Source organism: Neophocaena asiaeorientalis, unplaced genomic scaffold (assembly GCF_003031525.2).
Source record: "Neophocaena asiaeorientalis asiaeorientalis breed wild unplaced genomic scaffold, Neophocaena_asiaeorientalis_V1.1 scaffold43, whole genome shotgun sequence".
Lineage (NCBI taxonomy): Eukaryota > Metazoa > Chordata > Mammalia > Artiodactyla > Phocoenidae > Neophocaena > Neophocaena asiaeorientalis.
Window position 1 is genome coordinate 4828017 of NW_020173674.1, and position 15996 is coordinate 4844012.

General features: G+C 54.8%; 1 protein-coding gene across 2 annotated transcripts in view; it reads right to left on the minus strand.

The window, feature by feature from the left end:
- Nucleotides 1-15996, minus strand: part of LRP5 (LDL receptor related protein 5) — an 82576-nt gene that overhangs the window by 21375 nt on the left and 45205 nt on the right. For both annotated transcript variants that reach the window (XM_024749191.1, XM_024749192.1), the window contains exons 9-15: nucleotides 15458-15684; nucleotides 14019-14203; nucleotides 9265-9588; nucleotides 7507-7706; nucleotides 2937-3145; nucleotides 1341-1531; nucleotides 457-666 (exon numbers count right to left, since the gene is read on the minus strand). In XM_024749191.1, coding sequence (XP_024604959.1) covers nucleotides 457-666; nucleotides 1341-1531; nucleotides 2937-3145; nucleotides 7507-7706; nucleotides 9265-9588; nucleotides 14019-14203; nucleotides 15458-15684 — 1546 coding nt within the window. The remainder of the gene's footprint in view (nucleotides 1-456; nucleotides 667-1340; nucleotides 1532-2936; nucleotides 3146-7506; nucleotides 7707-9264; nucleotides 9589-14018; nucleotides 14204-15457; nucleotides 15685-15996) is intronic.

The window sequence follows — 15996 nt, forward strand, 5'->3', positions numbered from 1 at the left end:
CCCCTAAATATCCTACCCCACTCCCCAGCTGGGGAGGATGTGATGAGCTATTATGCCTGTGGTTTTGTTACCTTACTCAGCAGAAGGGATTTACAGATGTAATTAAGGTTACTGATCAGTTGATTTGGAGTCAATCTAAAGGGAGACTAGTCTAAAACTGGGCCAAATCTAATCGCAAGCCCTTGGAAAGCGGAGTGGGTTCCAGCTGGTAGAAAAGGAAGTCAGAGAGGTTCGGTCTGTTACTGATGGGGAGAGGGCCTGAGGGTGGCCTCCGGGAGCCGAGAGTAGACTTGGCCGACAGAAAGAAAGAAAAGAGGATCTCAGTCCTACAACTCTCACATTGGCCTGTCCTGCTGCCTTATCCCAAGGGGGCCAGTTCAGGGGCCGCTGTGCTCTGTGAAGAGGCCCAGCCTCCCCTCGGCGGTGTCTGCTGCCCACTGCCCACCCGCCACGTACAGAACTCCTCCAGGCTGATGTCCTCCACGGCGTGGATGCCGGTCAGGTGGGCGACACGGCCCTGGACTCGTGTCCGCGCGTCCCCTGTGGTCTTGTCCACGCGCTCAATCATCTGCTGCTGGCGGTCGATCCAGTAGAGGTGCCTGCCCAGCACAGTCAGGCCCACAGGCTGCACGATGTTGGCATCCTCCAGGGTCAGGCGGTTGGCCCCTGCAAGAGGGAGGCGCTCCCCCTGAGTGGCGGCTGACCCCTAGAGCTCGGCCCACGCTTGCCTCGGGAGACGGGTGGGCTGCCGGGAGCCTGGGGGACGCCGGGCTCTGGCCAGGGCTGGGGGCTGGGGCACGTTCCCTGGAATTAGGCAGACCTGAGGCCACCTCTCGGACAGTCCTGCTTCTACCTGGGCTGCCCTTCGGCCAGGGCCGTGGCCCCAGTCGCTGGCCCCCGGCAAGCACGGTGCCTCCCCTGCCCCCAGCCCACCCCAACTTCCGGAAGAAAAGCCCCTTTAAGTACTGATTCTCACTCCTCTCTGGCCCAGGGGCCTCCCGGACTAAGGCAGCCACGGCAGAGGAGCTGAGAGCATGGGCACTGGAGGCAGAGAGGTCGGACTCCTCTTCCACCTGACGCTGGGGGCCTGCACAGCTGGCTCACCCTCTCTGAGCCTCATCGGCCCCTGCCACCTGGGGATCACTTGGGACCCACATCCTGGAACGGGGCGGGGGCACTATACATGGTAAAGCCCCAGCCCAGTGCCTGCTCGCAGTCAGTCCCCAACAAACGTGGCGGCTGCTACGCCATGACCGATGACCAGGACGGCGGGCGCCCTGGTGGGTCAGACGCGGTGGCTGCCGAGGGACCGATCCTCGGGGAGGCTCCAGGGAGCGCACCTGACAGGTCGCAGCTTTCAATGCGCTTCAGGTCGGCGTCCACCCAGAAGAGCTTGCCCAGCACGTTGTCCACCACGAGGGCCACGGGACGGATGAGGCCCGTGGTGAAGAGGACCTCGCGCTCGGTGCCATCCAGGGCCGCGCGCTCGATCTTGGCTGCTCGGTCCTGCATGTTAGTGAAGTACAGGTACCTGCGAGAGAACAGCAGGTAAAGGACGGGCGCTGCGTCCGCTACGTCCTCAGCAAAGCACCAGAGAGACCGGCCCCAGACCCCGCGGGCACCCAGCGGGGCTTCAGAAAGTGACCAGTCATATGACCCCAGCCTCTAGGGGCTGGACCCGGAGCTGAAAGGTCATGCCCTGGAGGAGCTGGAAAATGTCCCCCAAGACCTCACGTCTACCTGCAACCTCGGAATAGGACCTTATTTGGAAACAAGGTCTTTGCAGATGTAACTAAGTATCAAGATGAGGCCGCCCCGGTTAGGGTGGGCCCGCAACCAGTGAAAGTGGCCTCAAGAGAGAGAAGAGGCCACACGGACACAGAGAGAAGCCCACGTGAAGACGGAGGCAGAGAGGAGGGACGCGGCCACAAGCCCAGGAGCACGCGGGGCCCCCGAAGTTGAGAGGCAGGAAGCAACCTCCCCTGGAGACTCCAGTGGGAGCAGGGCCCTGCCACCCTTGACTTTGGCCCCTGGAACCGCGAGGGAATAGACCTCCGTGTTTCAAGCCCCCAGTCTGTGGTCACTTGCGGCAGCCCCCGGGACTAGTACACGCCCCCTCCTTTGATTCCTAAAGAACCGTCTTCAGTAACTGAGGCCCCCGGGGGGCTGCAGGGCTGGTACTCCCCGCTGTCCTCACAAGGAAACTGAATCCCTGGGAGGTCACGTCACCTGCCTGAGGTCACACAGGCAGTAGGTGACAGAGTCGGGATTTGAACTCAGGTCTGCCTGGCGGTCCCCGGGCTTCAGCACACGGTGCCTCGATGGGTCTGATTCCCGCCCTGAACGGCAGCCCTGCGGGTACCTGAGGCGGTCACCATCCTCCTGCCTTCCACCCCCAAACCCTCCCCAATTGGCTTTATTTCCCAATCTCATGTCATGTGGTTTCGGCCCCCTCACCCCCCGCCCTGGTCCTTCCCTTTGGGACCCTCCACATCTGTCAACGTGTCTCAGGTTCTCTCCCACCTACCAGAGAACCTGAAGGCCCATCAGGGAGCTTCAGGGAAGGAAGAAGCTCCCAGTCAGGTAGTGACCTCCCCTAGGCAAGTGAATAACCCGCCACCACATGGGACGCTACGGAAGGGATGGTTGAATAGGGTTCAAGTTGGATGGGATGGTACGAAACCTATGAATCACATCCTGCCTGTGTCTCTCAGCAAAGCCCTCACCCCTGCACAGGCTTTCAGTCCAGGCCATCCCTGGGCGTCTCTGCCTCCCTGCCATGCCTGGGAGTGAGCTGGTGTCTCCCTGCCCCACTCCGGCTGCAGATGGGAGGGTCGGGGGTGGAAGATCCCTCCCGGCCCGAGAGGCCGGCATTCACGGGAGGGGCCCCTGGCACACCCCAGCGGGTGCAGCAGCCCACCCGCGCGGCCCCGCACCCTCGCTCGGCGTTGACGACGATGGCCCTCGGCTTGTCGCGGTCCCCGCGGAGCACCACGCCCATGGCTTCCCCGTTCAGCCGGTGGACGTTGACAGTGTCGGTGGCCTCGCACGTCCAAAACAGGGTCCGGCTGTAGATGTCAACGCTGAGGTCGTGCGGCTGCCTGTCCGGGTTCTGGCTCTGGCTCGGAGAGGTCAAAACGAAGGGCTGTAGGGTGGTAAGAAACGAGCACCGGCTAAAGTCACGGTGGGGAGGGCGGAGGCCTGTGCCCGAGTGCAGAGCAAATGTCAAAAGCCCAACCGTGTCTGGGAACCTCTCCTTTCAAACCAGCTCTTGCCCACACATCCGCTGAGAGTGAAGTTGATCCCTCCAACAGCCTCCAGGAGAGCTCTCGCCCATGGGCTCCGATGCCACGCCCCGCCAACAGTGACGGCACTGGACCCGGCTGCCTGGTAGTCACCCCACCCGGGCTGGCCGGCCTGCGCCCGCACGTACAGAGGGACCGCCCAGCAGCTGAGCGGTCAGCCCAGGATCACAGGCCCCCGGCTCAAGACATCTTCTCACTTCTTGTTTCCTTAGACTCAGACTTTTGGATTAAGGCCCTCAAATCTTTTTTTACCTTTTTTCCTTCCCTTGGATTTTTTTTTTAACATCTTTATTGGAGTATAATTGCTTTATAATGGTGTGTTAGTTTCACTTTATTTTAATTTTTTTAGATTCCATATATATGTTAGCATACGGTATTTGTCTTTCTCTTTCTAACTTACTTCACTCTGTATGACAGACTCTAGGTCCATCCACCTCACTACAAATAACTCAGTTTCGTTTCTTTCTATGGCTGAGTAATATTCCATTGTATATATGTGCCACATCTTCTTTATCCATTCATCTGTCGACGGACACTTAGGTTGCTTCCATGTCCTGGCTATTGTAAACACAGCTGCAATGAACACTGTGGTACATGACGCCTTCTGAATTATGGTTTTCTCAGGGTATATGCCCAGTAGTGGGATTGCTGGGTCGTATGGTAGTTCTGTCGTTAGTTTTTTAAGGAACCTCCATACTGTTCTCCAGAGTGAAGGCCCTCAAATCTTATTGTTTTTTTAAATTTAGGATGCCAGGACAATAGGTGTCCAGCACAGAGGTCCACCTCTCACAGCCTCTTCCCTGAGGGAGACAGGCCAAGGGTTCATGGCCAGGTGAGGGTGCAGGGCTGCCCCGCAGTGCATACCGGGAGCCCAGGGGCAGCACGTGCCCCTCGCGGGGTCTGTTTTCCCCCTCACACTCCCTGCGGGTCTCCACCCCGAGCCTCTCCCGGGAGCGCTACTGGACTCCATGCCATCTACTGCCTCTCAGGGATGAGCCCTGGCTTTCGGAGCCACCGAAAGAGAATCCCTTTAAAGGGGACCTTGTTTCGTGAACTGATGCAGGAGAAGGAGAGTGCCCAGAGCTTCCCTCACATCCCTCACAGGCTAGAGGCCGATACCCTGGTGGATCTGGTCCCCTTGGGTTCTCAGGTGACCTGACCTGGTGCAAAGGGGCTTCCCAAGCTCCTGGGCTGCTGCCACCAACAGTTTGGATGAAAAGTTCCTCCACTGAGAACGGAATCATCTTTAGATGATGTTCTGATCACAGCTCATTGCAGACCCCCTTAATATACCTCTTTTCAGCAGTCAATAAAACAAGAAGTCTCCCGGTGGTCAAGAGGGGGCTTGCAGCCAAAAAGAAGCCCCCCTCCCCAGGCCCAGCCTCTTGGACTCAGCTGGAGAGGAACCACCCGCCCCCAAACACACACACAGCAGCCTCTGGTCCAGCCCCGCTGGGCAGCTGGAAGCATGTCACTCGCATCTCTGCAGGTAAGAACACCGACACCCCCAGGAGCTGTGGGCCCTAGGAGCCAGGCGTCGACTCCAGCCAGCACATTCCTTTCCCAAGAGCCACAGAGCTCTCTGGCCAAAGACCACAGCCCAGTGCAGCCAACGGCCTGGGAGTAAAGCAAGGTTCCAGCTAGCCCCGGCCAGAGTCAGGCTCCCTGCGGAGGGTGGGTGTGTGGGAGCTGGGCACACGCTCATCGGAACAACCAGCTGAGAAAAAAGTGCATGCTGTAACAACACACCACCCACGGCCCACCCCAGGCACACAGGAACGAGGAGATAAACTTTACACGGCTGGCCGGCTTTATAAAACCCGAACTCCAATTTTACCATAAGGAACAGCACCAAGGCCGGTGCAAAAAATCTTAGCAGAATCCGATTCATGTCACAATCCACACCCCGCCCCCTCACCAGTACAAAGTGGTACTTAACCAAGTGGGAAAGTCCGCAGCAACAGCTCACAGGCGGATGCAACCCCAGTGTCCACTGATGGATGGACGGATAGCAAAATGTCTGCTATACAGACAATGGAGTGTTATTCAGTCGTAAAGAGGAAGAAAATTCTGATACCTCCTATGATGTGGACGAACCTTGAGAACGTTGGGCTAAGTGAAAAAGGCCAGTCACAAAAGGACAAATACTGGGTGATTCTACTTATATAAAGTACTCAGTGCTGTCAAATGTATAGAGACAGAAGGCAGGATGGTGGGCGCCAGGGACTGGGGGGATGGGGGGGATGGAGAGTTAGTGTTTAATGGGGACAGAGCTTCCTCTGGAGATGGACGGTGGTGACGGGTGCACACAGTATCAATGTACTTAATGCCATGGAGCTGTACACTTAAAAATGGTTAGAATGGCCCATTTTATGTAACGTACATTTACCACAATAAAAGAATCAAAAATTAAATAGAAAAACGACAGCCAAGTAGATGATAATTAAGAATACCATCCTTGGAGGTGGGGTGGCACCCCTAATAATCAAAGCCACCAGAGGGTGGAGTTTAGCAAGAGACACAGGAAGGGAAATGAGTATTTTCCAGATTAAGTGTTCCTAGAAGGGCTTTTTCTTCAAAGTCTTCCCCCACTCCTGCTGGACACCATACAAGGATGCAAAAGGACGCCTCTCCATGGGACTTGAAGGTAATTTGTGCCCCAGCAACTTTCTCAGCAGGAAGCCATGGTCCACCAATTAACACTCCCTGTTCTCCAAAGGACTCAAAGCGACTGTCACCTGCGCCCGGGGTGGGACGAAAGAAATCCATTCCCACCATTTCCACCAGGCTCTGCGCCCACAGAGATGGTAATCACAGCTGCTCGGACACAGGCGGGGCTTTTACCGTCAACCAAGGACACAGACGTCAAAGGATGACTTGTTAACTTTACATCGTGGATGGATGAAGTATTTTGTCGAAAGTGAGGCCCAGTCGTACAGGCAGTACTGGCACCCGGTTCAGGGTAGGAAAGAGAAACACCTACGTTACAGACACGAAAATCTTCTGAAAATCTCCCCTCACAAGCATCTGTATCGCTGTTCTAACAGTATCAAGATCTCACCACGACGACATAAGCTGTTACACTGACCACTCGATTGAGAAAGAGACCATCGGGTTCGGTAGCTTTTGTGAAAGGAGTCTTTAGAAACGGGCATGACCAGCCGGGCACGTCCTACTGGAATTCTGGCCACAGTTCCCTGTCACGTGGCTGGATACGCCGGGTGTGCCCCGAGGCTGCAGTGACAGTGTCCTTCCTGGCACGGGTCACAAACACCTAACACAGAAAAGGAGTCAGTTCTGCTAGACTCACGTTTGGAAAACATGTATTCGTTCCCATGCAGTGATGTATCAGGGACAGTCGGAGCAGAGAGCAGGTTTCGCATTCACTTCGCACAGCTGCACCCAGGAGAAACCCTAGGCAAGTGTAGAGCACACAGCAGCACCGCACCGAGCAGGGGCCCACAGACACACGTGCCTCCAGCGACCCCCAGCCCCCGGGCACTGGGAGCCACGCCATCCACGCTGGGGTTACAACGATACGTCCCATCTCAGACAACCCTCCTTGCAGCGTTCCACAAAAACGCACAAGCTGCAACCTCCCGACCCCCATGTCCTCCGCCAGCTTCAGGTCTTTTCAACGTCAAGAGCCATATCTGCTGGAGCATTTGTGTACCGAACCATTTAACATTCGAAGGACAGGGCCCCTGTATTGCCAGGTTCCTCTCTTTTTTTCAGTTTGCCACTGATGGCCTTTTGAGGGCTGCACACCTAGCCCCCTTTCCCCCATCAGACCTGTGGTCTGTACTGGGCGATTTTGTACGGTGCAGTGATTTTCAGACACACGGACATTGCATTATAACAGAACTGACTATCCAACTCCCCTAAAATAAAAGATAAATCTAGAATAACCAATATCAACTATCCCTGCACAGAACCACTATGGAAAGGAAAAAAAAACCCCATGGGGTTTGACGCCCACCACTGCTACTTAAACAGCTGCAAAATCCAGTTTCTACACAGAATCACAGTCTAAGGGTTTCACACGGCTCAGCCTTATACCTGGCAATGACATATTCGGAGCCCAATCACTGTTTACCCCAAACTGTGCCCCTCTGCTAAGAAAAGGGGGCGGTAGCCTGGGAGTCGCCAGTGCGAGCTGCTCGTGGAAGGACCCCCCGCGCCCCCCCAAAAGCACACTTACCTGGGTCCCATCGTCCTTGGCTCGTTTGATGTTCTGGCGCCCATCTACCCAGTAGATGAACTTGTCCAGCGGGTCATAGTCGATGGCCTTGACGTTCCTCAGCCCGTGCAGTGGCAGGATGAGGTCTGGGCTGTGCTGGTCATCAGGGATCATTCGGCTGATGGCACACTTCTGGCTGAAGAGCAGGAAGGTGGTGGGTGCTGGAGAGAGGCAAACGGGGGCGGGCGCGCGTCAGCGTCTGGGAGCCGAACAGGGAGTGGGGCAGGGAGGACGGCCTTCCATTTTATGGTAAAAAGCAGATTTGCGTGCGCACCTACGAGATGTACGTGGGAAAAGGCTGGAAAGACACAAAACTGGTTCTTGGGGGTGGACTATGGGGAATTTTATTCTCCGTGTTACACATCGCTGTTGTTTCCATATTTTATAAGTGTGTGTGTTATTTTAAAACTAGATATCCACTTCTTTTCAGATTATCAAGACTTAAGTCAGAAGGAGGGAAAGGTAGTGAATATCCAACTCCCACCCATAAGTGTGTGTGATGCTCTGGTGACGGTGGGATTTGCCAGGGGCTTCTGCGTGCTCCAGGGAATGGCTGAAAACCGTGTGACGTGAACAGTGACGCCGGGAGGGGACACTCCTCAGGGCTGTCAGGACCCAGGATGTGTAGAGGCCACCAGCTGCAGCCACGTCAGAGTTACAGCTGGGCCACATGAATCCAAGTCACAGCCCTGGGTCTGCCGGCCTTGGGAGCCAGCACCCGAGTCACATCCCCTCTGGGCAGAGGGTGACCTGCACCTCCACTTGACCCTTCAAGGTTTTGGCCCCCAGTGGCAAGGACGACAGGACCAAAGGGAGCCCAAGAGTGGGGAATCCCAGGCTGTGGCCCCAGGCCCATCACATACCAGCCTGGGGCCTCGACCAAGCCCCTGAACCCTTCGAAGCTGTAGGTCCCTCATCCACATAATTGGGCCAAGGAAGCTCAGTCCTCTTAAGGCCCAGGGCTGCGAGAGGCTCACACAATGCCCGGATGACAGAGAGCTTTACAAACTGTCTAGCGCTGCACAGAGGCCGAGTTATAACTAGCTGTCTGCTGATGTCACAGGAGAAAAGCCTGCCAACAGGACACACCTGTTCTCCCTGCGGGCCCATGGGAAAGTCACTCTCAGGCTCTCTGAACCTCGCTTTTCTTAGAATTGAAAGTGAAAAGGCCTACCTCGTTTAGAAGGTCGGTGTGAGGATTACACCGTGGACGTGAGGCCACACGCAAGGGGTCAGGGCAGGGACTCTGGAGCCAGCCTGCCTGGATCCAAATCTGGCTCAAGTCTTACCAGCTGTGTGGCCTTGGGTGGGTAACTACACATCTCTGTGCCCAGGGTCCTAGTCTGTGAAACGGGGACAGTGACACTCCCTACCCCATAGGCTGGAGGATTCAGTGCCATAAAAAGCACTTGGAACAATGCCTGGCCCTAGAAGTGGGTGCTCTCCCCCAGGGACCGTTTTTCACATCCAAAGAGCCTCCCACGTGACGTGCCAGCTGAGGGCTTGGACCATCTACTCATGTCTTGATGAAGCAACAGGTCTTCCACCCAGCCTGAGCCTCCAGGTAACATTAGGCAACATGTGCAGTGCACAACCTGCCCGACTGCCCACGTGCACCAAGGTTTCCCCAGATAAAAAGCTTCTTTCCACCTTAACCGCCAGAGTCAGACTGGTGATCTAATGTGGGAGTGAGGGACGGGGGCAGAGCGAGGCACTTACGGCTGCAGTTGCGGCTACTGGGGTCCAGGGTGTAATGAGAGGCACAGCTGCAGCGGTGGCCGCTGGGGACAGCGAGGCACAGCTGCCCACACTGCCCGTTGTTGTGCATGCAGTCATTGAGGCCATCCTGGCGGGAGGAGTGGAACACCAGGATGTCCATCACGAAATCCAGGTGGCCCTGGATGAGGGTGCGGTTCCGGCCACTGGTCTTGTCGGCTCGCTCAATGCTGTGCAGGTTCCAGTCTGTCCAGTAGATGTAATCACTGTATTGCGTCAGGCCGAAGGGGTGCGGGAGGTCATCGGCAATCACGACCCGCTCCTGACCTGCGTGGAGGCACACGGGCACCGAGTCAGCAACGGCGCCGCACGGGCATCCTGTGGGTGAACCAGTTCAACCTGCAGCCTGGCCACTTGCGTCGGGCTCATAAAGCATGTGACCGCTCTGGGAAACGAGCAGGGTCCACTGAGGCTGGATGGGCACCTGCCCTGAGGGCAGGCAATTCCCCTCTTGCAGCACAAGAGAAATGCATGCAGCATCCACCCAAACAACACAGAAGAGAATGTGCACGTCAGCAACTATGTGTAACAGCCACAAACAGGAGACAACCCAAATGTCCGTCAATAGTAGGATGGGATTAGGGACTTCCTTGGTGGTCCGGTGATTAAGACTCCGAGCACCCAGTGCAGCGGGCCCAGGTTTGGTCTCTGGTCAGGGAACTAGATCCCACATGCCGCAACTAAGAGCCCACGTGCCACAACTAAAGATCCCGCATACCGCAACTAAGAGATCCCACGTGCCACAACTAAGACTCAGCACAGCCAAATTAAAAAAAAAAAATAGTAGGATGAATTAAAAAATGGTAGGACCTTTGGGACCTCCCTGGTGGCTCAGTGGTTAAGCATCCACCTGCCAATGCAGGGGACACAGGTTCGATCCCTGGTCCGGGAAGATCCCACATGCCGTGGAGCAACTAAGCCCGTGCGCCACAACCACTGGGCCTGTGCTCTACAGCCTGTGAGCCACAACTACTGAGCCTGCGTGCCACAGCTACTGAAGCCCGCACACCTAGAGCCCATGCTCTGCAACAAGAGAAGCCACCGCAAGGAGAAGCCCGTGCACCCCCGCTCTCCACAACTAGAGAAAGCCTGCGCGCAGCAACGAAGAGCCAACACAGCCAAAAATAAATAGATAAATAAAATGTAACTTTATAAAATAAAATAATTTTTTTTAAAAGGTAGGATCTTCATACAATGGAAATGACACAGCAATAAAAAAGAATAACAACAATGTGGGCGACTCTCACGGTTATTAGACTGAGTGAAAGAATCCAGATGCTGAAGAGCACACTCTGTGCAGTCACAGTGACAGAAAGTTCTAGAACAGCACAGCTAGTACACATAGACAGAAGTCAGGGCAGCACTGACCCGAGGAGGCTGGTGAGATTGACTAAAAGCCTGAGGGCTGGAAACTTCCCTACTTTGATCTGCATGGGAGCTACACGGGCTACTTTGATGCCTCTGTGTATACACAATACTTTTTTGTACTTGACTGTATATATATGTCAATAAAATTTTCAAATATTGATAAAATAAAACCTTCTGCCTAGCAGTCTACTACAGTGGTTGAAACCGAGTTCTGGAGTCAGCCTGGGCCCCCTCGCTTCTCCCTTGACCAGCACGTGACCTTGGCAAAGCTATGTAAGCTTCTTGACTCTCAGTCTCCCCATCTGAAAAATGGGTATTTTGGGGGGGGGGCCATGCCGTGTGGCTTGTGGGATCTTAGTTCCCCAACCAGGGATCGAACCCAGGGCCACGGCAGTGAAAGCGCCAAGTTGTAACCACTGGACCACCAGGTAAGCCCCAAAATGGTTATTCTTAAGAGTGCCCTCATGGGTATCCATGATAATTAAATGTAATAAATTATGATAAAAATCACATGTGGCACGATTTGAGGTTCGTGATATAATTGTGATAAATATTCAATGAGATCATGCACGTAGAATGGTCAAAATGCCGGCACAAATTAAGTGCTTGATAAAAACTACGTGGAGAAGAACATTCCCCGTCTCCCCCCAAAAGAGTTCATCCTAATCTCCAGGATTTCTGAATATAGCACCTTACACGGCAAAAGGGGCTTTGCAGGTATGACTAAATTAAGGATTTTGAAATGGGGACACGATCCTGGATTTTCCCAGTGCAGCCAGTGCAAACACTAGCGTCCTTCTAAGAGGGAGCAGGACAGTGAGAGAGAGGCTGGTGGAGGCTATACAGCTGGCTTTGAAGATGGAGGAAGGGCCACAAGTCAAGGATGCAGCCAGCCCCCAGATGATGGAAAAGGCAATGGATTCTCCTCTAGAGACTCCAGATGGAAGGTAGCCCTGCCCACACCTTGCTTTCATTTGGGAACGCTGGTGCCGTTCTCTCGCCAGCAGCAGAGGGCTTGTGAAACGAACCAGGGTCTGATCACGTGACCCGCCGAGCAGTTACACGCAGAGCACACACCTGTGTGCACCTGTTGGGACTACTGCGGCAACACGCAGGCTCAGGGCCGCGTGAGGGAGGGAGAGCGGGTGCAGGGCCCGGTGACACTCGACAAGTTCTGTCCCTCCACCTGGGCATGGGTTTCTAAGACTTCACTTGTCAAAGTGTGTGTGTTGTATGAATGCCTCACGTATGCTCTATTTCACAGTAAAAACGGTACCAGTGAAAACATACTGGTGACCTGGGGACGTGCTCCTCCTGTACAGGAGTGGGAGAAAGCCAAATGAAAATCACATGTGGCACGATTTGAAATAATGTTTTCAAAATGATTTTTAAAAAGGAAAAAAGTGAAAAAAATCTTCAGAGATGAACAGTTAAAAATATTTGCTTAAAAAAATCAATCAGGGCTTCCCTGGTGGCGCAGTGGTAGAGAGTCCGCCTGCCGATGCAGGGGACACGGGTTCGTGCCCCGGTCCGGGAAGATCCCACATGCCGCGGAGCGGCTGGGCCCGTGAGCCACGGCCGGTGGGCCTGCGCGTCCGGAGCCTGTGCTCCGCAACGGGAGGGGTCACAGCAGTGAGAGGCCCGCATACCGTAAAAAAAAAAAAAAAAAATCAATCAAAAAAATTTTGAGACTGGAAAGAAATATGCCAACAGATGAATACACATGATTACTGACTGGTGAAATAATGGATAATTAAAATTTTTCTTCCTGTTTTTCTGCATTTTTAGAAATTTTCTAAGTTGATTATTTTATCATTAGAAAAAAGATAGCTCTGAAATAAAGGTGCTCCCTGACTGCCTGTCACGCACACGCTGCCCGCCCCCACTCCACCCCGGGCCCTGGACTGGGACTCGCAGTGGACTTTTCCAACAACGATCATTAACTAAACACTCAGAGGGCAGTGACTGTGCTCCAGACTTGATGAGAAGTGCCTTCAGTTAATTCTCACAGTAGCAGCTGTAGGAGGAAGGGACCATCGGCATTAGAGAACCGAGGCACAGAAAGGTTAAGTCACCTGGCTTAAGTCACATAGCAAGTGGCAAGGCCAGGAATGCAACCAGGATGGCGGGGCCCCAGGTTCACGCTCCATGCCCACTCGCGCCACGCCAGGCAACATTCCCACCTTTCCCTTGCCCGGGGCCTCCCCTGTTATTAACCAAGTGCTCCCGACACGTCTACGCCATTCAGTGGGAATATGGCTGAAAACGGCCTGACTGGACGCACACAACCACCCTCAATCTGCAGAGTTGAGGGGGTTTCCAGGGTTTTTGCTGCTTTTCCTCCCAGTGTGTCTTTACTCTGGGGTAATCGGGGAGCTTGATTATTTCGGGCAACCACAGCTGTGCTGTGACTGGTTTCCCACCTGGCACCAGCCTCTTGTAATTCCCTGCGGGGCTGGGGGTGGCAGTCTCAAAGACACATTCAAGCCTTGCTCTTGGCCTCATACACCAGGACAGTCAGCATGCAGGGTGGGTGCAGCCCGCCGCAAGCAGAAACCAGGCCACTGAGCTTCTAGTCCTGGCTCTGCTCACACAGTACCTGGGGACAAGTCGTTCAGCCCACCTATGCCTCAGTTTCCTCATCTGTAAAATGGGTACAACCACACCCGCCACAGGTGGCGGCAGCAGCAGTGATTAGGAAGGAAGCCAAGCACAGGGCAGCCCCATCATGTGGTATCACCCAGGAGAGCTAATATAACCACCCCCTGTAAGAAGTCCAGAGTCATGTGATTTCTAGGCTCAAATCCTGCCCTCACTGCTGGGTGGCTTGGAGCGAGGGTTTTTTTGTTTTTGTTTTTAACCTAATCCCAGGTGTTGAGTGGTCCCAGAACAATGCCTAGCACCCAGTAGGTATTCAGGGTCAGATGGAGCTGTAGCACGTGGCCGTGGGGTCTGAGTGGCACTCTGTGACCTTACACAAGTCCCATGACCTCCGTGGGCCTCAGTTTCACCATCAACGAAAACCTATGCTATGTGGTGTAGGGTCAAATTAGGATCCTGGCACGGGGTTGGCCGGGACCCGGCTCTCAGCTGGTGTGTAGGGAACAGCTGTCACCGGGGTCTCTATTGACACATCTACAGCGACAGCACCAGGGGCGGAAAGGGACAACCCTCAGGAGGGGGCGAGGCTGGGTCAGCACCCAGGGCGTGGCCGCACCTCCTGTGGGGCTTGGGCCTCGCGGGCCCAAGGGCACAGCGCCATGGGGGCTGAGCATGGCCAACGCCCAGGGCAGGGAAGCCCCCTCGCGGCAGGATGCACCGGCCCTCACCCAGCATGTTGGATGACTCAATCATGTTGGTGTCCAGGTCCGTCCAGTAGAGACGCTGGTCAGCGTAGTCAATGGTGAGGTCGTTGGCCCGGCCCACCTTGTCCACCAGCGTCATGCAGTTGGTCCCGTCCATGAAGGCCCGCACGATCCTGGGCTTGCCGCCCCACTCGGTCCAGTAGATGTAGCTGGAAGACATGGGAGCAGGGCGGGGCAGGCTCAGGCACGGCCACCCTCACGGCAGGGCAGGGAGCACACCTGCCGCCATCTCCTCGGCTGTGCCGATGGCATCCCTGCAGGAAGCAGGGAAGAGGTGAGACCTTCGGAGGCCCCTCCACCCCACCATCCCTCTGGGAGCAGTCACGGAGCTACATCCTGCCTCCTGGGGTCCCACAGCAGCCCCCCGGCAAGCTAAGCCCTGATATTCCCATTCGGGTGCACAGACAGGGTGACCGTGCAACACGACATCCAGGCTGGGACACCTGCGTCAGGGACAAACGCTAACCAAGCTGGACAGGATGCCAGGGTGACCGGGACGGGCAGGAAGAACGTGGGCAAACCGGGGCGTACAGTCTCCTCTCCTCAAAGAAGGTAGAAAACAAGACGCTGAGGCAAACAGGCATCGTAGGGTCAGGCCTCAAACTCAGCTCTGCCGTCTCCACCAACGGGTCCTCCCTCCTCTCTCTTCAGCAGTGGCTCCGGGGAAGGAATCCCCATTCCAGAATTGTGTACGTTTTACTGGTTCTTTCGCTAAAACCTGGACCTTTCTTTTTGTTCTGCCGAAATCTTCCCTTCCCTGAAAGAGCACATGGCAGGCAGGGTTTGGAGCGCTCCCTACACACCACTGATGCTTTATGGGTTGAGCACTGAGCGCAGAGGAAGACTCCACCCTGGCCTCTCTGGCCCCAGGGCAGGGCCCCCAAGCTGCCTGACACATAAAAGCATGTGCCTTGCAAGGTGGGTTTTAAACCGCCACTGAGTGGCCAGCAAGAAGCAGGAGGGGAGAAGCCCAGGACAGGAGCCTAGAAAGGACTGCATGGGACTTCCTGGCCCAGCCCTGCTCTAACCAGTTATGTGACCTTCAGTAAATCACTGAGCTTCTCTGAACCTCTGTTTCTGCATCTGTAAAATCACCCACCCCTTGCAGGGCCCCTGGATGCCCAGATGAGATGACCCCTCTGGGAGCGCCCAATGCGGTGCCTGACACAGAGGCTTCCCTTCCTGCCTGCTGCTCTGGGCCCCAGTGTCTCCTCTATGAAATGAACCAGATGACCTCCAAGGGTCCCGCCGGCCCTGGCCACCTCAAAGCTAGTAGCGGTCATTACTGCTCCAACCGCAGAGTGCCAGGTGGGCAGCCGTCTGCCGCGGCCTCGGGTCATCAACGCGCTGGCTGGTGTAGAGAGGTGACGGGGACACACCTGCTGGACAAGAATGGTCCTTACCCTTTGGTGGGGTCCAGGGCCAGCGACCTCGGGTTGTCCAGATCCCTCCACACAAGGACCTGCCGGAACTGCCCGTCCAGCCGGGCCACTTCGATCCTGTTGGTCCCGGTGTCCGCCCAATAGAGGTTCTTTCCCATCCAGTCGACGGCCATGCCTTCCGGGTAGTCGAGGCCAAACTCGATCACGTGCTCCACGGAGCTCCCGTTCATGAAGGCTCGGCTGATGGTCTGGGAGCAGGTGAGGAGGAAAGGGACACGGTTAGAAACCAGAGTTTTTGCAGATGTCTCCTGGAGCAACTACTGATCACACCTGGGACCAAATCACCAACATTCGAGTTTTTATTCTTTTTATTTCTTTTATATTTTATTTTAATTTTTTTCCAACATTTGAGTTTTTGAAGGAACATTTGAAAAGCAGCAAAATACAACCTTTTTAGAAGAAACAATTTGGTAATATATATAAAATATATACTTCATTTAAAAATATGTTAAAATATTTTATATAACAGTATATAATTATAAAAAATATATCATTATATA